Genomic DNA, 27,909 nt, shown 5'->3' on the forward strand with positions numbered 1-27,909 from the left:
GAAACATCTACATAAGCTAAAGCTTGTAGACAGTCCGGTCTGCCGAGGATGTGAATCGGCGGATGAAACTTCTCTGCATATCCTGGGCGAGTGCCCGGGATTTGCACGTAGCAGAATGGCGCTCCTTGGGAGACCCTATTTGGAACCCAAGGAACTGAGAGAAGTGTCAGCAAGGAAGCTTTTGGACTTTGTAAAAAGGACAAATCTACTTGCTGACTAGGACTAGTAGTGGGACGCACAATAGGCCTAATTAGGCCGCAGTGCTATGGGACTTTTAAAGGACCAACCACTAGATGAAGATGAAGATGAATGCCAATTCTATGCCAGTTATTCCCAAATCCCTTGGACTCTAATTTGACCGACGAGAGGTTATGGCTTCAATATGATGGGACCTCGGCACACTACGCTGTTATTGTTTGCCAAAATCTGGATAAAATTTTCCCCAGTAGGTGGATAGGACGACGAGGTACCATTGAGTGGCCATCACCATTTTTTCTCTGTGAGGACATCTCAAATCTAAGATTTACATTTAAAAACCAAATAACATCGATGAGCTGAAGAACAGAATAAGAGATGCAAGAGGCAATAACACCGGAAATTGGATATTGGATTGGATAGCATGTTGGCAACAAGTAAATGGTGCACATTTTGAGCAATTGTTACGTTGAAAAGTAATAAACTGAACAATTACATTTTAATGTTATGCAACGCTCAACCTCTTGAAACATAATAAATGTGATCAGTACACTGGACCCATCTTTCTGTTACCTTTCCAATGAAGGGTCACACGCCATATTGTTGCATTTGAAAAAAAAAGTTGGGGGGTGACTTCTGCCCTCCCTGAGGGTTACATTTCGCATATTGCTTGAAAAAGGCTGGTAAATACATTCAAACGTTGACGTGTTAGGAATTTTTCAAAAAATTATTCAGTTCCCCTGTAGTGAATTTATTCCAGTTAAAGTCTCCACCCTGTATATTGTTCAAGTAAAAAATGGTAATAATAGACATAATTACATTTTCAGATTGAACATATTGCACAATTACTGCAAAATCAATTACAACAGCTGGAAAATATTGAAATGAAAATTCACGACATGAGAAATCAACTTTATCAAACTGAATATTACAAACAACATGTATTAACTTCATTACATATTAAAGAAAACACATTTTAAGCTGTATGGTTAGTTTTTTTTTATAGAATATAAACTGTACAGAGTTTTCTAAATTTATGTCATAAGGTTATCTCTTAGACCATTTCATATCAAAAAATTGTAATAAATTGTGTAAAGCAATATTTTCCAAAATAATGACCCACTTTTTTAAACTATTTTTTTAGGGGCTAAGTTCTTTATTTCATTGATTACAAACATCTGATTTTCTGATCTAAATTAATGACTTAAACAATCGGTTGAGGCTTTCGGGTTTAAAATAAGAGCAATATCCCTGATGTGATATATACTTATAAAACACATGAGAGAAATAGAAGGTAGTTTAAATCAATGGATTTATTTGACCGTATGAAACAATTTTTATTTAAATATTGGCCACATTAATCAAAAATAGAAACACTAAACAATTATTTTCCCTAATTTAAATGTTCACAGAAAGATTATTCAGGTACTCAACAAATAATATTATATGCTTTTGCTATTATCAATCAATTTTTGTTTTATCAGTTCAGTGGTAATTGAGAAAGGGGCATGTCATGTTATCTTGCAGTGGCGATGAAAAAACCATTATGTAAATGATTTAATATGAACCGTCTACATGATAACGAGAAATCAGATAGCATATATTTCAATGTTTTTAATAACGAATATTCCATCATATCTATTTAAATCAACCACAGCTCTTGAAATATATGATCGATCGGAATGTGTGTATTCCACTACACATTTACTCTGAAGGTGTATACGTACGTACCACGTAACGAATACGTAACATGTACTTCATGGCACTCGACCATGTGTTCGACTATACAGGATGAACTGACTAACTTATCTAACTGACAAAACTTTAACAAATAATGCCAGTTTATCATTCAATTTTATTCTCTTAAGAGAACTTGTAAAAGAGAATATTAAACATTGCAGAGATCACTTATAACTGATTGTGAGCCAATCTTGACATTGTGATATTTTATAACATGCCGGTTTATTTGTACCAAATTGTTTGGCTATCTAGATTACTTACTTAAAAAAATATATTTTATGAATTTCAATATTGTATTTCTCCTTTATAACGCTTCCGAGAGATTATACACCGTGTCCACATTTATCAATTCGTCACTGCTAACGCTGTTAATATTGAAAATATAAAGTCCAATGTATTGATGAAGTACAAAAAAAAAAAGAATGGTAATAGGATGTCCAGTTTTATAGATATTTAAAAATCAAAATTTTAAAAATGGAACACCCTGTATATTTTTACATATTTACAGTTTCCTGTGATTACCGTTTTATGAGGTTCCATTTAGTCTATCTCTAATAGTAAGGGAGATACATCATCAGATATGCCTGACAAACTTTATATCACTTTAATCCTAGGAAGGTATTTTATTCGGTTATGTAAAAACATACAAGGTGCCACATAAAAAAAAGACTTTTTTATTATACAATTTATTATGAAAATAACAATTATAAGATACTATTTTTACTAGTATTTTAGTTTGATTACATTTTTTTGCCCAATAAATCTAAACTTACTTATTTTATAAAATCTATTAGCTCATATTTGTTAGAGTAGATTTCATGTCATTAAGTGGAAAATGATATTATTATTATTATTTATTTTAATAAAAATGCACTTGCTCTTGTTTTCATTGCATGTATCAAATTTATATATTTTAAGTCTTTGTGAATTGAGAATAATTTTCTAATTTCAGAGGATCCTACTAATTTGTATTTATTTCTGAAAAGATAATATACAGCGTGTCCCACTAGTGCGGGAAAGTCCAATATCTATGTTAAAATAAGGAATATAATTATGGATTTTTCTTTTTACTGTGTTGTCACATTCCTCGGAATGTACAAATTAAAAATATATTCAACTATACAGGGTGTTCCACTTTTCCTGGCCAGACACCAACTTTGGTTTTGTAAATGGAAACACACATTTTTTATATTTTTTTCCGATTCTACATCAAAAATAAAGGGTACTTTGTGTAGAATAGTTCTATCTAAATATTCACAAATATTCATTTTGAGATACCTTGCTTGAAAGGTTTTTCTAGTCGATATTGGCTGCTTACATTTTCTGATACTTACAGGTTATATTAATAGCTACTATGCTCATTTTTTTATCAAATGTTTAGTAAGGATGACTCTTCCGAATCATGCTCCAAAAATTGGCCTGCGTTATACAGGGTGACCAAAATATGTCAAAATTGCCAATTTAAAAATTGAAAAATCTCGAATTTTTTAAATGCAACCCCTGTATATTTTCATACCATGAGATGCAGAATTAAATTCTCTACAACTTTGCTATACCTACTCCTATACCAAAATTCATTAGTTTTTCATGAAATCTCATTTCTATGAAAAAATGCGAAGTTTACAAATAGCTTATATGTAAAATAACGTAGTAGGCTCCTGTCAAATGATAATCTGGAAAATTTTCGATTCACATAAGGTTTAATAGAAAGAAAGGTTTAATAGAAGAAGAGAAGCCCATGGTAACTGTTTATTGGCAAGTCGTATTTACCAAGCTAATAATCCAGATTTACAAAGATATCCTCGTACAAAGTGTTTTGTAAAACTGAAGGAGAGGTTTGAAAGAACGGCAAATGCAAATTATGAGAAGACAACAAGAACACACGCATGTGGTAATCAGGATAGTCAAATTGACATTTTGGAATGTGCAGTCCAAAATCCATCTACAAGTGTCAGAGAAATTAGTGATGAAATTAGTATTTCCAAAAGTGTGGTTAATAGAACGTTAAAGAAAAACAACTTCCACCCCTATCATTCTGAGCATCACCAATTCTTAACACAGCAAGATTTTCAGAAGCGAGTACAGTTTTGTGAGTGGGCAACTATAAAGCTACAACAAGATGAATTTTTTTTTCAAAGGTGTTATTTACTGACGAGTCATCCTTTGCCAATACTGGTCGAGAGAGTCGACATAATTATCACCATTACGCCGATCATAATCCCAGATTAATAAGACAAGACGATCATCAACACCGCTTTAAAGTCAACGTTTGGGCGGGAATATGCGGAGAATATGTCATTGGACCACATTTTCTTGAAGGAAACTTAACTGGTAATGGGTATTTGCAATTTTTACAAAACGACTTGCTCCAATTGCAGGGACATATTCCTCCGGATGACTTAAACAGTCAGTGGTTCCAACATGATGGTGCCCCTGCACATTCCACACTGGCGGTAAGTTTTCTCATTATGTAAGTTATGTAAATTCATAGAAAAACTGTTTCAGGTTAGAGAATACTTAAATGATTTGTATCCAGATAAGTGGATAGGTAGCCAATTCCATGGCCTCCCCGATCCCCAGACCTGTCTTGTCTTGATTTTTTTTATGGGGCTATATAAAAGACAGGGTGTATGAAACTCCTCCGACAGATGTAGAAGATTTACGGGCAAAGATAAGAAATGCTTTTTTGACCGTAACTCCGGAAATGCTGCGAAATGTGTCAAGCAATTTTCGTCGTAGAATTGCTCAATGTCTAGAGAAAAATGGCAGACATTTTGAGCGGTTACCTGTTAATTACTAATTTAACTAGGTCTTTATTACTTTTGTTAGAAATGCACGATGTTAATTTACTGTTTTGGATACTGCATGCGTGTGTTCTTGTTGTCTTCTCATAATTTGCATTTGTTGTTCTTTCAAACCTCTCCTTCAGTTTTACAAAACACTTTGTACGAGGATATCTTTGTAAATCTGGATTATTAGTTTGGTAAATACTTGTCAATAAACAGTTACCATGAGTTTTACTAATTATTCTATTATTTATTTACTAATTCTTCTTTAGAAATGAGATTTCATGAAAAACTAATGAATTTTGGTGTAGGAGCAGGTATAGCAAAGTTGTAGAGAAATTAATTCTGCATCTCATGGTATGAAAATATACAGGGGGTTGCATTTAAAAAATTCGAGATTTTTCAATTTTGCATTCCGAGAAATGTGGCAACACAGTAAAAAGAAAAATCCATATATTCCTCATTTTAACATAGATATTGGACTTTCCCACACTAGTGGGACACGCTGTATAATTTTATTTTTAATATAGTAGAGGACTACTAAAGTAATGCATAACACTCAACCATATAAAATACTCCTATAGATATTTATAGTGATCAGATGTTTTTGATTAAACACTTGTTTCTGATTTTATCATAATTTATATTACGACAATTAGATTTTTGTTCAAGTGTGAATGCAATATGAATTTGATATTGAAATTTTATCTATTATATAAAAACCCAAATTACATCTAACAAAGATAGTAATGAATACTTAAGTGATTACAATGAAATAAATGCATTTAAAAAGAATTTTCTATCACGCGCGCTCGCTATGGGACCTATAGTGTAGGGGGTTAGGTGCACGGAAAGTGCTAGATCTAGCTGTGTAGTGCTAGACTATCTAGCAATTTCCGTGCACCTAACCCCCTATGCTATAGGTTCCATAATGACTCGCACTTGTGATAGAAAATAGTATGTGCAACTCGTTCGGAAAAGTTGCCATAGCGCCACTTGGGCGCTTTCCGCACTCACTTCGCTCGTGCGTCAACTGCATCCGCGTGGCGCTATTGGCAACTTTTCCCCACTCGTTACACAATGTACTATAGTAAAACTATTGATTTATTTATATAGTCTAACTCAATTTTTAATTCTCTATAATGCTTCCAAGATTATTAATCTATTAGTAATTATTTTTTTAAGTAATACGAGATACTGATATAAGATATAACCCTATACAGGGTGTTTCAGAAAGACCTCCCGTAAATTCAGGGGGTGATAGTACGACAAAAAATAAGAATATTTTGTCTTATGAACTATATGTCTATCTCCTCTTGTTTTCGAGATACAGAGCGACAAAATAAATTTTGTTTACATTCGTATTACATGTAAATGTAATACGAATGTAGCATAACTAGCGCCCTCTATGAAATATACAAAAAATAATTAGACCAGCATATTTGACATCCTTAAAAACTCCGGAATACCAACTTTCATAAAAATATTTCGCGCCGTTTGGAAATTTTCGTAAAGATTCTATTTAAAAAATTTTATTTTGTCGTTCTGTATCTCGAAAACAAGAGGAGATAGACATATAGTTCATAAGACAAAAAATTCTTATTTTTTGTCATACTAACACCCCCTGAATTTACGGAAGGTCTTTCTGAAACACCATGTACACTTTCCTAAATTCCAGCTGTTATGGTTTATAAAAATTTTAATAAAGATAAATAAGTTTAGCAATAGCATAACACTCTGCTTGGTGCTTACTGTATAACCATCATGTTTAATTACGATTAGATTGTTATCTACCCATATTCTTTTTTTTTTCAATCAATGTCAAACAGAAGCGATATAAAATATAAAAAAATTTAGAATATTCTTCTAACACATGTCCATATATTAATAAATTTATTTATTATAAATTATTATTAAATAAGCAAATATTTTTAGAGTTTAAAAAATGCATAAAAAAAATGAGGTAAGTATAGGTAATAAATATATAGACACCACAGAAAATTTTGAAAAACAAAAAAATAAAATATCAGCATTTGAGAAATATCAACACACCTATTAAATCTGACAAAAGAGTAAAAATAATGAATTTGATTCATTGTATCAAATATGAATAGTAATATTAAATAAAAAAATGCTAATTCAAATAAGCTAAAGAAAATCGCCCAACTCCACACGTCTTATCTAATTATCTTTCATATGACATAAAAGTAAATTGAAGTCCTGTGACCTGCACTAAATATCTTGATTGTCCTTGAATTAAGAGCAAACATGATAAGGTGATATCTGGTAAAATTGGTGTAGTAAACAAATTTGTTATAAATACTAGTAAATTTAAAAGTGATAAATATTTTCATGTTTAAAGCATAGTGAATAGCATATTGGGGCTTTTGCCAAAGAGGCAAGATGAGTCACGTACAAACTACAGAAAATTTAAAAATTGTATCCTTAGATGTTAAGGACCTTCGCTTTCCTACATCCTTGCACGCTGATGGCTCAGATGCTATGGTAAGTGTAATTTAAAATTCTTTAAGCACTAAAAGTTTCAATAAAACCTTTCTAAATTTGAGTAAATATACTTTTAAATATAGAAACATTATGTAACTATTTATTTAGTAGTAGTGGAAGTGCTCTATTTTAAACAATATTCTTTGGAAGCATGCCAAAATGTTATTTTTCCGTCAGTTATTATTTTCATATCATAATGTAGTAAAAGATGATAAAGAATATTACACTGGGAATTTATTATTTGTTTTTTAAAACTTACAAAGAGATTTCCTATAACGCAGATAGAAGATAGTGTCGGTTATGCATGTAGGCTTGTTTCTAAATGTTTTGTTTTGCTCAGACATTTATTGATCTGTATAAAATAATATTCATTAAACATTTACATTATATATAATATAACTATTACCTAAATTAAATTTGAAGGCGTATTCAAATAAGAAAAATCAGAACAAATATTGTAATAAGTATATTATTCTTTGAACTGTAAAATTACGTTTCTATTATCACACTATTATATAACTTTGATTACTGACTTAAAGGACTGTCATTGCAGGAAAATTACTCCTTAATTACTGCCCTTTTTTTTAATAAATAGAGAATTATTTGTTATATATTTCACTTATTAAGCCGTATGTAGCTTTTATATTAAAAGGTACCACAAAAATATTTATCACTTGAGTACTACTGGATTATAAAAATTAAAGTATTAGTAGAACAGTAAGTGATAATAATTTAGAGTGTTTTCCTGCTGCTTAATTGAATACAAAAATAAAATTTGACTTAAACTTGAAATACATAATTTAAACAGAGAAAATAATGTAAATCTTATATGATATAAATAATACCTAAAAAAGGAAATTGTAATACAATAAGTCATGACCTTCATGTTATGACCTGAGATAAATACTAATAGATTTCTCCAATTTTAACAAGTTACTTAAATGAATTAAGGAAATTTCCAAAACTGGATCTAGATTAGTCGAAGGAGTTTATGATTTATAATTAATTTTTCATTTAATTATTAAAAATAACTTTCATAAGCCAAAAGGAGGAATAAAATTGGCATGACAAAAAATATAAATCATATGTACATAAAAAAATACTTTAAACTGAGAAAACCTCGAAATAAGAAAAATTGAAAGAATTCCAAGATAATTACTTACACATTTTTTTTTAGCATACTGACCCTGATTATTCCTGCGCTTATGTCACTATAACACTACAGACAGGTTTGGAAGGACATGGTCTAACATTTACGCTAGGTAGAGGTACAGAAATTGTTGTACAAGCAGTAAAAACCTTAAGCTCGCTAGTTGTTGGTCAAGTTGTAACTGATATTTATAAAGAATTTGGCACATTCTGGCGATCCCTGACTAGTGAAAGCCAACTGAGATGGGTAAGTAAATATGTTCATTTATGAAAATTTCTGCCACTGCTGTTTGAAATTTGAGGTGGCACATTACTCCATCATAATAATTAAAAGTGTATTGGTATTGTTAACATTAATCTGTCACTGTTACCGAATTTGTTTTGTTAGAATTGTGTTGTCGTTTTTGTGCATTCTAAAATGTCTGATAATGACGAAAGTAATAACGTATCTTGTTCCCCTGCTGATATAATGATAGCTGCGAAGGAAAACTGTTAATTTGCTGCTAGACAAATCAAAAAGGTGGAGCAGCATTTAAGAGATTTAAAGAATGATATCTACGATATGGTAAATCATATATCTGGCCTATTTTTTTTTGGTGTTTCAAAACCTATCATTATAGCCTGAATGGACATAATAAAATTTTGTCAATAACTTGTATACAGTGTAAGTTGACACTGTTCATAAAATATCACTAACATAAAAATTTGAAACGAGTCTGTTTATTTACATTTTTAATGCACCATCGAGGTAATTTAAGGAGGTATAAATATGTAGTAACCTTTAACATTAAAAATAACTTCAAAAGTTGTCAATTTTAACATGTTCCCAGGAAAACATACCTTTATTCATAATTTAGTATTTTAAACATTTTTAGATTGGTCCCGAAAAAGGAGTTACTCATCTTGCAACTGCTGCGATCATAAATGCCTTATGGGACTTGTGGGGTAAATTATTGAAAAAACCCGTTTGGCAACTTCTTGCAGACCTCGAACCGGAACAATTGATAGCATGTATTGACTTCAGGTACTTAACAAATGTGATTACAAAAGAAGAAGCCCTCGAATTACTTAAACAAGGAAGGGTAGGCAAGCAAGAAAGAGTGAATAAATTATTGGAAATAGGATATCCTTGCTATACAACACAAGCAGGTAAAATGCATTTTATTACAAACTTTAAATTATTAACATTTAGTAAATGATAATGAATATATTCTTAGTAATGACAATACCTGTAGTTTTAAAAATATATAGTATTTTTAGTAATTTGTCATCGCAATTTACTTCTGTAATAAAATTTGGTTTATATCGTACATTATCTGTAAAAGTAGAATTAAAAAAAATCCCACTCTAGAACCTGTCATATAAATTTGCATATTGAAAGATTTTTCGATGAAAAAACGTCACTTTCAAAAAGCACTTTTTTAGTTAAAAAAAAAATTTTAAAACTAAAAATGTATTATTTTTATATTTTTTAAATAAAACTACATTTCAAAATGAACAAAATGAAAAAGATTTTTATGATGCCTTTAGTTTTTTCCAAGTTACCAGTATTCAAAGCTTATAACTTCTCGACGGTTGAAATACAAATTTAAAAAATTCATGAAAGCTACTCTAAGTAGGTACTAAATAATACAAAAAAATCAGGAAAATTAAAAATGGTCCGGTCGCGACCTCAGTGATTTGGCATGGAATGTTCCATTTTATATTCACTTTTTGTAACTGTTTCGTGTTTTTAGGTTGGCTGGGTTATTCTAATGAAAAAATTAGTCAATTGGCACAAAAGTACGTAGATCTAGGATTTACAGCTTTTAAAATGAAAGTAGGGCAGAACTTACATGATGACATCAAAAGATTAGAATTTGTAAGGAACATAATTGGCTGGGATAAAATATTGGTAAGTAAATATATTTATTTAAAATTTTAAATATTTCAGTGTACTCAAAACAAAACATTTGTTTAATAGACCCTAAGAGCCGTATCTGTGAAAACAACCATCTACATCCCTCAAAATCAACCATACCAATTTCTATCTAATTATAAAATTTTGTATACAAATTTAAACATGTAACAGTAGAAGTATATTCTCATATATTACAATAATTTTCTATTCATTCAATTTTTCTCGTGAAGAGATAATTTACTCTATATTCGAACAATAACACTTTCTATCTGTAATAATGAAAAAAATGTCAAGCCAAGGATCATAGAATATGTTATCAGATTTTGAATAAAAAATTTGCTAATGCAACTCAGAATTTGCAATATTAACACAAATGCCTGCCTTTAGATGGTCGACGCTAACCAAGTATGGGAGGTACAAGAAGCTATCGACTGGATGACCCAGTTGGCACAGTTCAAACCTCTTTGGATTGAAGAGCCTACTTCTCCGGATGACGTGTTGGGCCATGCTCAAATTTCCCAAGCTCTTAAACCCCTCGGCATTGGTGTAGCCTCTGGAGAAATGTGCTGCAACAGGGTATTATTTAAACAGTTCCTTCAGGCAGATGCCATTCAATACTGTCAAATCGATTCTGCGAGAATTGGAGGTGTTAATGAGATATTATCCGTATATCTAATGGCCAAAAAGTTAGGAGGTAATAAATGTTTTTGAGGTGAATTTTATATTTTTTCCATGACTATCACAAAGATTCCTAAGAAACAAAAGTAAAGATCTCTGTCTTACACATGAAAAATTCACATCCTGCTTTCCATTAAAGGTTAGACTTCCTATTAGATCATGAAATTGAGGGTTCTCGATGGATCAGTGGTCATGGGTCCTAACTTTGTAACTCTGAAAATAGTCTGATAGTCGTAGAAAAACAATTTTGATTTCATTATATCTGTTATAGTGAAAGTTTGTCCTCATGCTGGTGGAGTTGGTCTCTGTGAGATGGTACAGCATTTGCAAATGTGGGACTACGTAGCTCTTTCTGGAACATCAGAGGGCAAATTTATTGAGTACATAGATCAGCAACACGAACATTTTGTTAATCCTACCATTGTAGAAAATGCTCATTATTTAGCACCTAGGGTAAGTTAACTACTGAACATAAAATTAGAAAAAATTATATTGATATTTTTTTAATAAAAAACGTGACATTCTTTCTGTTTCAGACTCCTGGTTATAATGCTTCATTTAAAAAGGAGGCAGTTGAAAACTACGAATATCCTAATGGAAAAGAATGGCAGAATTTATTCGCTAAAGGCATTTTCAGCGATCCTAGAAAACACACATCGTAGACATTTATATTGAGGTAAATTTATTATAGAAATTGTTAATTATTAGGTACACAAAGATAAGGTTTTAAAAGGTGTTTTATTTATCTCAAATGTGAAGTAAAAGATATTAGGTACTTGTTTTTATCCAGCGTACTAGAGATTGTTCAATTGTTTTCCAAAAACTCGTGCTGATATTTTTTTATAACATAATATATCAATCAACTCGTTTTGATTTATGAAAAATTTATTAAAACGAATATGAACTCAATAATGTTGCAATTTTAATCTTACGATATTGTCGCAATATTTTTTTTTAAATAAATGTATGAAAAGTAAATGATATTCTTTTAGTCCCTATAACATACTTCTATTTTATCTTCCTTCACAATTCATTAATTCCATATTGATTTTTTTTTTAATTCCAAGGTTTTTGTGTACATTAAATATTGTGTACTATTCCAACAAATTACGCTGCTAAATCATGCAAAATATAAAATAAACCCTATTTTCGTTTTTTTCAAAAATCAGTTTGAAATAGTTCTTGCATATTTGTACATGCGCTTTTATGATCTATCCTGACAAAAGGAGCAGTTTTAAAAATTTCGAGTTTTCCACATTTTCTGAACTTCATATTTGATAATTTTTTTTGACCACCCTGTATAAAAACTGGAAAATTTTCGTGTCAAATTCGATAAATTAGGTCTTCCTCTACAAAATATCCAATTTGCACAAAAAAATGAATCTGTGTTTCCGGGAAAACTAAATTTTACTGAAAGTCTGCACCTGTCAATTTTTGCCTAAAAATCAAAATATCTTGGAAACGGTCAATCCTAAGTATGGAGTGTGCTATATGTTTTCAACTTGACTTCAATACGATGACCATGAATATTTTAGCTTGGTAGGCCCCACGATTCATATCATACCATCATAATTTCAAAAAAATCCTTCGAGCGGTTTCCCAGATATCCATCGATGGAGTTCGTGGTGGGACACCCTGTACAGTTTAATGCGCATATAGTTCTGTGTCGTTTATGAATTAGTTTCATACAGTACTCGATTTCAGAACCAAAACGAAGCTACATACTAATCAGAAAGATTTATATTTTTCATGTCATGTTAGGGTATAACTTTAATGCAAACTAGTTTTAATATCTACAAATGGATTTAAAAAAATAAATAAAGTTATTTTTGGCATAGATTTAGTATCAACCAAGAATTATTTAGATATAATATCCAGAAGTGATGGATTATACTCCAAGAACAGTTTCTTTAGGTGAAAGATGAAACCAAATCTATAGATCTTCCTTAGAACATTACAAGGTTTTAAAAATATTATTTAAATAAATTCAGTAAATATTTATTTTTAGGGTGTGAAGATGAAAGTTTTCGTTTCTTTTGCCATTTTTGTTTTTTATCGTAAATTATAAAAACCGATGGTATTTTATGGAATACATTATTTACAGTAAAAAAGAAGTAAGTAAGCTTCGTTTTACATATTACTAAAATGAAGTCTGAATGATGTCGAGAGCGGAGTATTTGAGGATATTTTAATCAAATTAATTTTCATCTTATTATTAAATTTATAAAATACATTGTGAAAAAAAAAAAATTAGGACTGTATTCCTTGGAAAATTTTAAAGAAAGTCTTTCATAATTTATTTTAATTAGAGCCTCCCCTAAAAAGTTAGTCTATAAAAGGCGGACGGTGTAGACTGGTTTTTTCAATTTTTCTCAAAAACCATTGAATATAAGCAAACGAAATTTAGTATGATTCCAGTCCTAGTATAGAATCGTATTTTACCAGCATATTTTCTATTTTCCTGGTTTGCTATAAATGGATAAAGTAAACCACCCCTTATGCGGCGGCTACACGACAGCGACTTGCCTGCACGGTATGGTTTGCGCAATAAACACGGAATACTGTGTTGTGGCCACACGATGCAGGTAAGACCGTGCAGGCTGCAGACACTGCAGGCAGCAATCAGTACGTTTCTCAGGAATACATATCCAAGCGAAGAATTTTTGGTATTAGCCTCTTTCTATTTTACATTAGTAAAAAAAAAATAATAAATAGACGTCATCGTTCAAAATGGTCAAAAAATGGCTTCTGAACAGAAATACACATTCACATATAAATTTAATGAAGGATTTGAGAGAAGATCCCAACGATTGGCGTAATTATATGAGAATGGTTGAAATGGCGTATACTAAATTACTAGGATTGGTGATCCCTTCATAAACCGACAAAATACTGTAATGCGCGAATCTATGTACATATGTACAGTGTGTTTCACTTAAAGTCGGGACACCTCCGTATTGACATGTGATCTTTTCTATGGCCTACAATCATTAAGAAAAGACACTCAAAAATTAAAAATCATATTAGGCATTTTTTAAGAAAGAAATGGATAGCATTTTCGATTTTATCACACTCTAAATACAAAATTTCATTATTATAGCTTTTACAGGGTGTTCACAAAATAGGTGCAAACTTCGAAAAATTCCACGTATTGCAGAGTATCCTGTATTAAGAGTGGAAAATATTTTCAAGATATTTTTCATAATTTTATTAACCGAAAGTATATCCATGCAGTTTCATTGATTTCACTCATACAGGGTGCTCACAATAGGACAAGCAAATTATATATATTTTTTATTATACCAGAAATGAGTTTCACAACAAAATAATATTTAAATATTACTGTTTTCTGTTAGTCCACATAATTTGGTATGCACTGTTCAATTCGTCTCATCTTATTTCTAATAACTCTCCTCAACTGATGTGGTGTTATTTGTCGACATGTTTGTCTATTACATAAAAATCAAGTGGCGTCAAGTCTGCAGCTCTTGACGGCCACTCAGCTAACGGACTGTTGCGACCTATCCACTTTCTCGGGAAATACTCATTCAACCAATGACGTACCTACTATTACCGCATTATGAATAAGTGCTCCATATAATTGAAGGTAGAGGTTCTGTCTTACATGAAGAGGAAATACATGTACTGAATCCCAGAAATCATTGTTTAAAAAATTCATAAAAATCTCGCGTTTAGATTAACGCAAAAAAAGAAGGGCCTAATTATTTGATCACATAAAATCCTGCAAAACACGTTAAATTTTTAATTAAGATTTATGTAATATAATTAGACAAGCATGTCGACAAATAACACTACATCAGTTGAGAAAAGTTATTAGAAATAAGAGGAGATGAATTGAAGAGTGCATGGTGGACTAATAGAAAATAGTAATACATATTTAAATATTATTTCGTTGTGAAACTCATTTCTGGTATAATAAAAAATAGATATAATTTGGCTGTCCTATTGTGAACACACTGTATGAGTGAAATCAATGAAACTGTATGGATATACCTTCGGTTAATAAAATTATGAAAAAATACCTTGAAAATATTTTTCACTGTTAATACAGAACACTGCAATAAGTGAAATGTTTCGAAGTTTCACCTATTTTGTGAACACCCTGTAAAAGCTATAATAATGAAACTTTGTATTTAGGGTTTTGAGGTGTGATCAAATCGAAAATGCTATCCATTTTTTCTTAAAAAAATGCCTAATATGTTTTTTAATTTTTGAGGGTCTTTTCTTAATGATAGTAGGCCGTAGAAAATATCACATGTCAAAAAATATAATATTAAAAATTAGGCCTTTGTGAGTACCTACTACCACATAAAAAAAGAATTTTGGAAATCGGCCAACGCCATCCTAAATACGGAGGTGTCCCGACTTTAAGTGAAACAGACTGTATATATATCTCCACATGAAAGATTGAGTTGGTACTCTCAGATATTTGGCTACAGGGAGATAATATAGAGATTTAAGGTTTTCTGCCGCAATTTCTCTTAACTGAACACCGTGCGCCGTCCACACGCTCCAATTTTACCGTGCAAACCGAATTTACACAAACAAAATCTTCAGCAAGTCGAAGTTTACGCAAGCCGCGCTTTTCAGTTTGTGCGAGATAACGTTTTGCCGGCCACACGTACGGGCTTCCCGATACAAACTGGTTTGTGCAGGCAAGCGTGCGGTAAAGCCTGTATGTGTGGCCGGCCCATTACATGTTTTTTTGTACAAACTTTTTTATTCTTTTAGATTTCATAAGCAAAATAATATTATAAGATGCCTTTATTTATTCAGAAACTTTTTGTCTCCTAGAAAAATTTTGTGTTGCTCTTAGTTTTTGAGAAAAAAATATTTTTTTAGAACGTTGCAGGGGGCAAATGATCCGTGTTTGAAAACTATGAATTTGAATGACAGAAAAAAAATGGTACATACTTATTTTGAAGGACTCATCGATCATTGTAGTGACAACAGCTTACTACGAATAAATTACACACAACCTCAGTTGATACCGTATTTTGCGTTCTAAAAAAATATTTTTTTCTCAAAAACTAAGAGCAATACAAAAATTTTTTAAGAGACAAAAGTTTCTGAATAAACAAAAGCATCTTAAAAGTATAATTTTGCTTATGAAATCTAAAAAAATAATAAAGTTTGTAGAAAAAACTTGAGGGGTGGTTTACTTCAGCCCTTTATAGCAAACCAAGAAAATTAAAAATATGTTAGTAAAATATGATTCTATAAGCACTATAATCACACCAAATTTCCTTTGCTTATATTCAACGGATTTTGAAAAAAATTCAAAAAACCAGTTTACACTGTCCTCCTTTAATAGACTAACTTCTTAGGGGAGGCTACTATTTAAAAAAATTATATAAAAGACCCCATTAAAATTTTCCAAGTTTTGAATTTTTTGTACAAGCTTATGCAATACCCTGTATATAATATAAACCTTTTCTACAATTAGATCAACTTACGTCTATTCAAAAGTTAATATGCATCTGCCGATTCCAATTAATCTTCATGCTTTTATTAAATTTGTAACTATGTTACACCTTTTTTACAATTTAGATCAACTTACACCTACTAAAAAACTGCACCACATTGTTTTGTCAATGTAGATGCACCGAACATTAAAAAAATATTCAAGTGTTTAAAAAATTAATATTTTTTGCATAGTTTATTAAATATTGGTATGTGAGTATATTTTTTACTAATTGTAAGTAAAACTAATTTGTTTTAAAATAATTATTTTTAGTTTTATAAAATGTACGCAATAAAAAATATAAATACAAATACTTTCTAATCTGATAGATTTGAAATATCTTTTAAATCATTTCAAGTTTTAAATAAAAAATATTTGTTACTATTTTTTAAAGCACTGTGTTTAGTTTGTAAATTGCCGTGTCAATGACCCCCGACATTGATTTAATACTAAGGTAAACTACATAATATCAATCCATCTGATATAACATGGTACCAGGTAGGCAAAAAAGAATATACCGATGTTATGTTATTGTAGTTTTCAGTTTATTAGTAAGGTGTTTATCATAGGATACGTAAAAAATATTTTTGCTGGAATCGAAAAGAATTCATACAGTGCAGTGTTGTGTTTTATTTAGTATAAGTCCCAAAAGTATAAGCTTATGGCTAGCGTGCAGTTTAAAGTTACACTAGCTTGTTCAGCAATGAACGAAGAAAGTTACAAAGAAAAAAGAAACTTGAAACAAAAATTCTGTTAATATGCATTTCTAAAGGTCAACGATAGCTTCTGTATGAATTTGACACCCATTGGAAGTTAGGTACATCAAGTATGTATATTTAACATTTTTTTAACTCCCAAAGTGGTTGCCCGATAATCAACCAAGGTTTAGCCACTCTCCAAAAAAAACTGACCCCTAGGTCAATATCAGTTTTTTTTAAAGATTATGCAGGTTTGTTGCCGAGTCGATTTATTAAGATAAATATATATATAAAAACTGACGTAAAAACAAATAAACAACTTATATGTATAACATCAAATTAACTATGCTTTGTAAATCTAAAACTATCTAGCTTTCTTTGCTTTTCTTTCTGTTTCGTATTTTCACAATCGGAAAGTTTTCTCTTCTCACGCGCCTGAAAATAAAATTGATTTAATTTTTTAAAGATTGATTACAACATAATTCTAACCTCGCCATTTCTACTTTTGTTTTCCTTCTCGAAAACAACACCAGCAGATTTATCAGTCAAACTTAATGGATTCGTAGTAATATTTACAGTTGATTTCTTGAGACTTTTGAGAAATGGGTTTTTAGGTTCTTCCTCATGAAAAAGTGATTCCTTAAAAAAAGAAGTGAAATATTTTCAGCAATAGTTATGAGCTAAATTACCTATATTAAAATGTTAATGGATTTAACTCACTTGAGTATTAAGTGTAGATTCATTTGGTGCTTCTACATTATAGTCTGTGTTACTGGGTGTTACAATATCCTGGAAAAATACATAACTCGATATATAACTATAAATTTTACTCAATTGTCATAAGAACTTACAGATTTTTCAGATTTTTGGGATACATTTGGTGTGGACACCTACAAAATGTATAAATTTAATAACTGCCAAAATTCTAATTATTTCTAACATTCCCAACAATAAATATGTACATACATACCTCTTGAGTTCTTTGAGACTTATTTCTTGAATATTTAGCAGCACTGAGGCTTAACTTCCTGTAGACTGGTTTCACATTTGTCGGTTCGGGTGTAGCTATTTCCTACAATAAAAAGGTTATACTGAATACAAAAAATCTTTAGAACCAACCTGAACTCCTAAGTCATCGGTTTCATCAGACAACTTTGTAGCAAGATCCATTAATTTTCCAACCAATCTCCTTTTATCCAATTTAGAAGCGTATTTCAACCCTAATGTCAGAATTTGCGGATTCGCTAGAATTTCCATAAACTCCAATGCTCTTTGCTCCAAATCATTCTTACAAGCTAACTAAAAGAAACATAGCTTGAACAAATGTCTCAATGAAAAATTTAGAACTTACCGCAAAAGTCTTGAGTGCAGTCTCTTTGTATTTCTTATCAGTATCACTAACTTGTAGCATAGACCAAGTAAATAAATTCATTTCCATTTGTGTTTTCTCAGTTGTTGCTTCAGCAAATGGTGGTTCTAAGGGCAGTTCGCACATAGTTGGTCTTGGCGCAAATCCGGGATACATACTTCCTTTACATTTTATCCCACCGACAGCTTGATAAGATTCAAACACTGCTGTCACGAAAAATCCATCTGACAGACTTTTACTCTATAGATAAAAAAAAGTTCAACCCTGGTATTAAATATTCCTGAAAACTTACGTGTCGATTCGTGTCACAAAATGGGATCCAGATATTGCTGTTATGAGGATATAAACTCAACATACCTAAAGAATCCATCATAGCAGGGGTACCGACATCAGAGAACCCCAGCCACATTAAAGTGGATTCAGGACCCAGCGCTGAACCAATGTCCTTACTGTCTATAGAAGAACCTAGATAAAGGCTGAGTAGAAAATTGTCACCGAAAAACGAAAAAAATTGTTTACCTTCAAATTTTATCAACCTTATATTAATACACTGATCGCCTTTCCTGACACTACCTGAATGATATGCCACCATAAGGACATTTTTAAATGCAACCATGGTGACTATAGAACCAGGCAGAGCAACGACAGCCCTCTGGGTTCCGAAAACTGAACATATTCTAACAATGTAATTAGCCATTGCGAAACAAACTAAATTTTCGGAAACTGCAATTACTACTATTTCTTCATGTTCCTCAACTTTTAGGAGCCACTCTTTCGAACTAGCAGCGAGAGGAATAACATTTACTTGACTTAAAAAAATAAAGTTTTGTTATCGCTATGATAGAGATGGACAAATACAGAGTATTAGAAAAAAAAATAGGACAAGTCATTAACCAAATATTCTTTGGCTGAAAATAATGCAATCTTGCTTATGCCATCTCGCAATTAGCTGACTGTTTTCAAGATACAGAGCATTCAAATTTAATTTACAATTAAAAAAGATTCTTATTAATAACTCCACATTATTTTTTACAGGTTGAGTGTCAGTAAATTTGGGTCGTGTTGATAAAAAAAACTGTTAATAAATATTGAAAAATTTTAATAAAAAACCTGCAAAATCATGCAATTAGGCTTTTAAATTTTTTTTGTTGGTAGGCATCAACACATGCCCTGCGCTTCATTTACAGGCACCATCAGCAGACACATTTCTAATGTGCAATATCTGTGTTTATATACAGGGTGTTAGAAGTTTGACTGCCTTAATTTTAACAGATGATAGAATACATTAAAATAAACAAAAAAACCTTATATGACATGGGTCCTAAATTTAACATTTTCCGAGAAAAAAAATTATTAGTACAAAAAATTAATACAAAATGTAAAAAATGTACAAAAGTTTGATTAATTAAAGAATATTGACATAACTGCGTGCATAGAATACCATAAAATACAATGTTTATCACTTTTTTAAACTTCTTTGTTTGATTCTAGAAAATAATTAGCGTAATAAATTTAAGATTCGGTAAAATTCATATCGAGCAATGTGACAACGGCGCGGCGGTTAACACGAGGTACTAAGCTGTCCAGCAATACACAATGCAGTTGGTGTTGGTATCTGGAATTGGACAGTGTTGAAGTGTTTTTTGCAAACCACTATTTCCTTTTTTTGAGGCGTTTGCCAGCGAGTGTGCGAAAATTGGTTTCGAAGGTGTAGTGTGTGCATTGAAAATGGTGGTGGACATTTTGAGCATATGTTATAGTTTGTTTTGTACTTGTGCTTTTAAAAATTACTGAATTTTGCTTTTTGGTAAGTACCTAAATTATTTTTAATACGTATGATTATTTATTGGACGATGTGCATCTTTGGGTACTTTAATTACATATTTTTCAAATACATAATTTGATTAAAAGTTAAGTTCCTGTTTTAAGAAATTCATAAGTACTAAAATTAGAGCTAAAATTTAAACACAACACTATCTTCGTACTACAAAGTCGATACATTTCATTTATTTAAAAACTGGAAAACAATTGTCTTGAAATTTACTAAATGTTTCACCATAATAGTTGTTTATATTTTTTCCATAGGACAAGTCTGCCACATGCACACGTGGTGTGCATCATCTGTGTAGCGCTGTTGTCACGTGAATGAAACTCCCCAATATTAATAATCGCTGTATTTGAAAACTGTTAATCTTACGCCCCTGTAATATACAACTTCTTTGTTCATTTATGATTACTCTATCTCATGCTGAAGTTATGGCAGTCATACTTCTTACACCCTGTAAATATAACCACAGTGAGTAACAGTGTAGTTGGACTCTTTATTTTTATGTTCTTTAGGTGATTTTTATTATAATAGTGAACGTGAATTTTGGCAATCGGACAAAGAGAATATTTCATCTTGCTCTGGCATATATATTATCAAGATTATCAGGTGATACTTTATGGTAATATTTTTGCACATATTTTCTGTTTAATTTTAATTACTTTTCAGTTATTTTTTGTTCACACATTCCATTATTTTACACCAAATATAGATAAATAAAATAATATATTCTTAAATGTTTATTTGTTATAAGGCAAAAAACTCATATGCACAAAATTATGTTCAGCATCATAATAGCAGACTTATCCTATATTAATACAAGTAAGTAATATTAATAGACACAGTTGACGCTCGGCTCAAAAACTTAATTGATGTATGACAGACACTTGTATCTGCTTCAGCAGCCAATCTGTTAAGGTATGCAGTCAAAAATTTTGCAGATTTTTATCCTTGGCTGGTACAAAAAAAGAAACAAAATAGAAAGAAAGAAAAAGAGTCTTTGTTTAGATTCTGAGTTCCAAAACCGAATGTTCAACTTCCAAATATTCATATTTGCAATTATAAGTGTGAATTATTTACATCAAACTTCTTTAAATTCTATTCACGCATTTTATTGTGGATTTCTAGCAAATGTGAATATGTAAAGAAAGAACACTTGTAAGAAAACACTATCCGCTATAAAAAAGAATTCTGAAACAAATTTATTTTATTAAAAACGTGAAACTGGTGATAGAACCAAAATATTATGTTTTTTCTTTTGATTAAATAAAGGTAGTACATTGTAGTTGATTTATTTTCCCTTTTTTAAATTATAAAAAATACCTCAAGATCTTAAAAGAAAATGTACTAATTTCTTTCATATACATTGATATACAGGATGTAACTTAAGTCAGAGATGATTATTTTAAGAAGAAAAATTCTTATCGGCCTATTGTATAAACAGCTTAGTTTTTGAGGCACATGATATTAAAGTTTTTGAAAATATAAATTGCAAAAATAACTCTGAAACTTAATCTAACCTGATGAAACTGGCTAGAGTTCTAACTAATAAAGATAAGAAGTCATTGAAATGAATTGAATTGAATATACAAATTTTAATCAATGACGGGGATACTAGGAGATAATTGCCATCTATATAAAAACCTAAAAAGCATTTTGACATTACTAAGTATTTTCGAAATCAATAAGTGCATTACATTCTGAATTGTATTTCAATGCAAAAAAGTTACTTCAAACCATCATTTTTTTTATCAAAGAAGAGATCTATAGGAACTTTTTTTTATAAATATAATCGAAAGTAAATAAAAAATCATTAGCACCAAAATTTTGAACTTTCTAAGGGATATTACTCCTAAAAAATAATGTTTCTACCTCATAATTTTTTTGAAAGTTTGATGACAATGTATTTGTTATAGTACTCATAACAATTTTTTATAGACTTTTAAAAAGCCTTTTTTTTTCTTTAAAATACAATTAAAAATCAAATCAACTAACTGAATCTCAGTGATGTCGAAATTCTGAAGTTTTTTAGTGGCTGTATTCTCCAGTAGCTCTGCGCTACCAGCGCACCGTACAATACCAGTATAACGGCAGTTTTTGGCTTTGCGTTTGCTTTGTGTATACGTGTTTTAATACTCTAATAATATCGAACGCGCCAACGGGTAAAAAACGACCTTTCGCTGATAAAGTAAATTGATTTATTTTTATTTATACCTACCTGTTTATTTATTTGTTTGCGACGAACACGCCCATGATTAGCCGACGAAAACCCCGAACTCTACTTATAAGCGTCCATGACTCATGAGGGAGTACTGCAATTTTAAAGAGCCCCGAACAAACTGTCATGAAGTGGCAAAAATCATGCTAAAATAATAGGACACTTCTAAGCGCCTGGCGGCACCGCTTATAAACATTTTTTCAAGTAGTGCCATTAAAGAAGCAAAAATTTTTGCAGTCTCTTAAATAATTACAGAACACTAGCTTCAAAATTTTACATAAATGTGACCTCATGAGGCTGAGATACATTGACAGTGAACGTGTTACCTTCTATTTTCCATCTGTTAATTTTATTTTTATATAAATTAGCAGTCCTTGATTTATTTTTAATGCCCAATTTATAGTTATTTATTTTTAGTTATTTGTTAGTACATATGTGATTTCGTATTCATATTTGCGAATATCGAAAATCTCACAGATGGAAAAACCAGTGCATTTATATTGCCAACAGGTAGTGATTTAATATTAAAAAAACTATGAAAATGTTGGTTTACATGGAATTTCAATGTACACTTCTATAATTAATTTATCACATATAAAACCAACAATAAGGATATATTCACATATATCATTGTAATTATCCAGTTCAGCTATTAAATGTTTAAAATCTTTTGTCTTTGTAGAAGACATTCTTTCGTGAGAAAGGGTTCCTTAAAGAAGTAAACACTTGATTTAAAAAAATCTCTTGGAACCACAGGCATATACAACTGGGGAAAAAACACAGCATACACAGGAAAATGTTAGGGAGAAATTTAATGACTACTGCAATATCCTTTCCTCCATTTGTTTGGATTGTTTTGTTCAAAATTGCACAAAATTGCCTGCATAACATAAAATTTATGCAAAATTTTAACTTTGACATCCTATATCTTAAAAAGAGTCCAAATGAAAAATGGTGTAACAAAGCCCTACTATTTTTGCTCAAAGAATATGTGGTTAACACTGTGTAAATTTTTAGAAATTAAATTTTTACATATACGTTGCAACTTTGAATATATTACCTGGAATTGGCCACTGCAAGGGCAGCTTTACTAAGTGAACCCATTGTATATTCCTGATAGTTCTGCATCATCATACTGTTGTGAAAGGTAGAGTCGTGAAATTCAACTTCAATTGATTTCGAGGCAGATTCATCTGCAACACCTCCGTAACTCCTGATAATTCCAATGTCATTCCAGCATAGATACCGTGGGTCTAAGTGATCGGGAGTCGACGAAGGCATAAAAGGAGACTGGAGAGGAGTTTCTGGTGTACGTGGCCTTGGAGTAGGTACATGTAGGGAATCTAAAACGTTATTAACAAATAAAAATTAAAAATTATGTACAATACATTTCTAAATTTCTATTGCACTAATTGTAATTATTGTAATTAAGACAATGTCAGATTTATTTTTTATTTCAAATTATATATACCATCATCCAGATTTTTAAATTCTGACTCAGGGCTTCCCAAACATTCTCTCTTTAATTTCTCAACTGAAATTGCATTTTCATTGTCCTCATCATCATCGAACATGACCTCTTCAAAATCCACATCTTCTGAACAAGCACCATCTTCTATTGGTACTGGTTCAATTTCAAGAACAGAATCTATTTTGACTGCATTAGAGATACGTCCCAATTGACCCTCAATGTCAGTATATACTATTTCCCCATTTCCTGAAAAAAAAAAATGATCTACATGATTCATAATAAGCCTCTTGCACATGCCGGTTTTTTTATATTAGTTCACATATTAAAATATGGCCTTATTTAAAATTATTAATTATAAAATCTTTTGTGAAAAATTCTCCTCGAAAATTGACTAAATCGTACGTTGAAATTTGGAGATGACCATCTTGTAGCGGCGTGTCGTAGAATGAGTTGCTATTGGTGCAACGTCATCGGTAAGTAAACTGGCCGAATAACATTAGAAAACGATGTCGGTCCTATTACTTCTTAAAAACATTTATTATTTTTAGTTTACATACGATGTGCTGTTATATTTATTAACTGGTTTCCATTCTATTATGTAGGTATACCTGAATATGCACCTATGTAACAAAATAATTAAGTCTGTGCAGGTATAATATTTAATTTTTACGACGTTTAGTTCAAGTGAGCTTTCCTCGGGTACCATAATATTATTTACTACCTAAATAATATATTGAATCTAAACTTGTTATTTTAAATAATCATAATTAGTTTTTAGTTTTTTAAAAATTCTTAAAAATATTTGTAACATGATCGAACAAGGTTATGCTAAAGCCCAATCAGACAATTTACTGAATTCCATGATGATTGCGGAGTTTTTTCGAAAAGCATTTTATTTTATTCGGCAGAAATAAGGGGAATAAAAGCAAACAGGTATGAAAATGTGATTTATAGATATCTACATAAATTTATTTTAAAATAGATTTTTTTCTGGCGTATTTACTGATGTATTTTCACACCTCGGTACAATGCACCAGTAATAGTATTAAACTAGGCGGTATCTTGTTTTGGTTTGGGTGATTCGTATATCCACGGAGATTTTTAGCTTTTTGGCTTTCAAATATCACTAGAAATAAAAATTTTTCTATGCTCTCCTAATTGACGGATTCGAATTTTTCAAAAAGCGTTTGAAAGCTTGAGCCCTTCTATAAGTGATTAAATTTTCAAGTATCTAAGGGCCTTGGTTTTTGCTGTGCAAAATTTTGAAAATTTGCATTTTTTTTTTTTAATAATCTGGATTGCAAAATTATTATGCAAAATCTATCTAACCGCTTTTGATGAAATTTGGTGTGATGATTCTACATAACGAAGTTTTCTTGAGCCAAGTATGAAAATCCCAACCCAATTTAAAGACTTCAAAGATTCCCTAAAAAGTAATGTTTTTTAACCCCATATTTGGCGATTTTATCGATTTTTACAATAATAATCATGATTCATTCGATTTGTAACTAGTCATATTTTGTAAAAAAATTAATTACAAACATTTTTTTCCTCTTCCATTTTCGCCTAAAATGAACTCTTGAAAAGATACATAATAGGAAGAAAAATATAACATTTTTCGAATTTTTTAAACATATTGTGCCGCCAAAACTTAAGCCCACGTTTTTTTATGCGCATAGAAAAATTTTCATTTCTAGTGATATTTGAAAACCAAAAAGCCAAAAATCTCAGTGGATATACGATTTACCCAAATATGGACTTTTTGAAATAGATGCTGTCTGGACTATATGGTTTAGAGGGATTTGCCATAGTTATTATAAGTTTACTTCACAAATTTACAGTATATATAAGGTATCGTACTGCATATTGACACCGCTCCACACATTTAATAACCAAAGCAGTCAGCTGCTCTATCGGAATGCGCTATTGTATATGTCGCGCTTGCCATTTACTTACCGATGACGTTTGCATGCGAAGGGAACCAATTAAAACTTTAATATCTAATAACTTTTTAAAAATAAATTAATATAACAAAACCTTTACACATTGTTTGTAGTATTCAGTGTAGATACAAAAACTATTAAAATATTTTTATCTGCAAAAGGCCTATCAAGAATATACATATTTTGGAATATTAATTATAATTAAAGTATTATGTATAAAATAATTGCAGCTATACCTTTTGGATTCCACATAAGACCACAAATACCAATAGACTTTTGATGTTTGCTTAAACTAACAACAGTTTCGGAAGATATTTCCCAAATAACAAAATCACCCTCCTCTGTAGTAGCTAAAATATGCTGTCCACCTGGAGAGTACTGTACTATTGAAAATGAAGTTGATATTTCATCACATGTTAAATTCGATTTTTCACTCCAATTGTTGATATTTATAATGACAACATTACTTTTATCAGGATATGCCAGGTGGTTACCTCTAACAGGATCAAAATCTATTCTACCTAAAAATAAATAGAACATTTTATTTTCACATTTCAGTTATTAAATTTACTATTAAAATATATTTTTTTTTTTTTTGGTTTTGAAAAGTTATCTTATTATCTTAAAGTAGCATTACATTCACATAAATACATAAAGAATCAATTGTTACTTACAACTAAATACTTACATAAAATTTTTGCATTTGAAAAACTGTTAACTTTAGGAAAACAGCTAATTTCTTTAAGTAACTCGTTGCTTTCAATATTCCATAAACGTAACATGGTGTCTCCTGAAGATGCTGCTAATATTTTTGATTGAGGACATATTGCTACACTCAAACAAGGGCCTGCCAAACCATTAAATACAGTCACTTCTTTATTTGTTCTTTCTAAATTTATTAGTTTTACTTCCATATCCTCTCCAGCTAATGCGATCAACTAGATCATAAAACAAGTATTTTTTTCACATTATTCATATATAAATTCTGTTTCTATATATTGGTGTATACTTACCTTGCCACCTTTTGCAACTGCAATATGATTAATCGGTGCCACAAATCTATCTAAAACACCATCTCGATCCCCTTCAGGTAAACTGAGAATTTGAATATCATTACTACTTGTGGCTACATATACATTATTTCCTCTAAGTCTCACGGATAATGCCCACTCTCCAATGCAGTTATGTATAGGATCCTCACTGTCATTTGTTGACCAAATCCTTATATCTCCATCTGCTCCACATGTTATAAATTTTCTACAATGTTAATTATACTTATTACAATATTTTCTCGTTGCACGGTATTACTTACGTTCCGTCTTCTGTATAACAAACATCTGTATGTCCCTCATCATGAGCGTACCGAAGAGGTTCGTGGACAGCACTCATTATGTTTGTAATAGATACACACAAAATAGTCACGACTTATACAATCATTAAATTAAAATAGTTTTTGAAGTAAAGTAGTATGACACAAAACTTGTCAAATTAATGACAAGTACAAAAAGCGCGGGAAACGTAATTTACCCATTCTACCAACATAAGATAAGAAAATGAACTAATAAATATAATACTGGAAAAGAAAGATGTCACTGTACATTATTCAAATTTATTTTTTCAAACTTGGTTTTTTAAAGTTGGAGATAATTTAAATACCTGATGATAAAAATTGGAAAATATATTTTAGTGACAGGTTGTTCATAAATTTTTTCTTATAATTTAAATTTGTTATTATCGAATTAGTGAACCTACTCAAATACCTAACTATAGGCATTTGTCTTATTATGAAAATAAATTTAATAGGTATTACCAAATAATAGTTTTCATTTTTGATTGAAGATAGACAAGCATAATTTTTTGAGAAAAATAATATCTACCCATTTACGCTTTTTCCAGAATTTAGTCGATATACCTAATTTCTATTTCTAATCGACTTTTTTTTAATAA

The 27,909-nt window shown here is 30.7% G+C and overlaps 2 protein-coding genes and 1 long non-coding RNA gene across 4 annotated transcripts in view; 2 read left to right on the forward strand and 1 right to left on the reverse strand.

Moving 5' to 3' along the window:
* LOC108911360 overlaps nucleotides 1-1,181 on the forward strand; it is a 10,004-nt gene extending 8,823 nt beyond the window's left edge. For both annotated transcript variants that reach the window (XR_001964501.1, XR_001964502.1), the window contains one exon: nucleotides 1,023-1,181. This is a non-coding gene — a long non-coding RNA (uncharacterized LOC108911360). The remainder of the gene's footprint in view (nucleotides 1-1,022) is intronic.
* Nucleotides 1,182-7,063: 5,882 nt separating this feature from the next.
* On the forward strand, nucleotides 7,064-11,930 carry LOC108911356 (mitochondrial enolase superfamily member 1). Its single transcript, XM_018716271.1, has 7 exons — nucleotides 7,064-7,226; nucleotides 8,404-8,622; nucleotides 9,251-9,524; nucleotides 10,112-10,269; nucleotides 10,663-10,969; nucleotides 11,225-11,406; nucleotides 11,490-11,930. Exons 1-7 carry the CDS (start codon nucleotides 7,125-7,127, stop codon nucleotides 11,613-11,615), a joined length of 1,368 nt encoding a protein of 455 aa, XP_018571787.1. The 5' UTR covers nucleotides 7,064-7,124; the 3' UTR covers nucleotides 11,616-11,930.
* Nucleotides 11,931-16,977: 5,047 nt separating this feature from the next.
* Nucleotides 16,978-27,424, reverse strand: LOC108911354 (WD repeat and HMG-box DNA-binding protein 1). Its single transcript, XM_018716268.1, has 15 exons — nucleotides 27,275-27,424; nucleotides 26,976-27,219; nucleotides 26,651-26,900; nucleotides 26,199-26,483; nucleotides 24,020-24,265; nucleotides 23,609-23,891; nucleotides 19,025-19,314; nucleotides 18,798-18,970; nucleotides 18,488-18,745; nucleotides 18,256-18,435; nucleotides 18,107-18,208; nucleotides 17,988-18,026; nucleotides 17,857-17,925; nucleotides 17,626-17,775; nucleotides 16,978-17,571 (listed from the first exon to the last, which is right to left on the reverse strand). The coding sequence occupies exons 1-15, from the start codon at nucleotides 27,349-27,351 to the stop codon at nucleotides 17,476-17,478; spliced, it is 2,742 nt and encodes a 913-aa protein (XP_018571784.1). The 5' UTR covers nucleotides 27,352-27,424; the 3' UTR covers nucleotides 16,978-17,475.
* Between the last annotated feature and the right edge of the window lie 485 nt (nucleotides 27,425-27,909).

Source organism: Anoplophora glabripennis, unplaced genomic scaffold (genome assembly GCF_000390285.2).
Source record: "Anoplophora glabripennis isolate ALB-LARVAE unplaced genomic scaffold, Agla_2.0 scaffold460, whole genome shotgun sequence".
Lineage (NCBI taxonomy): Eukaryota > Metazoa > Arthropoda > Insecta > Coleoptera > Cerambycidae > Anoplophora > Anoplophora glabripennis.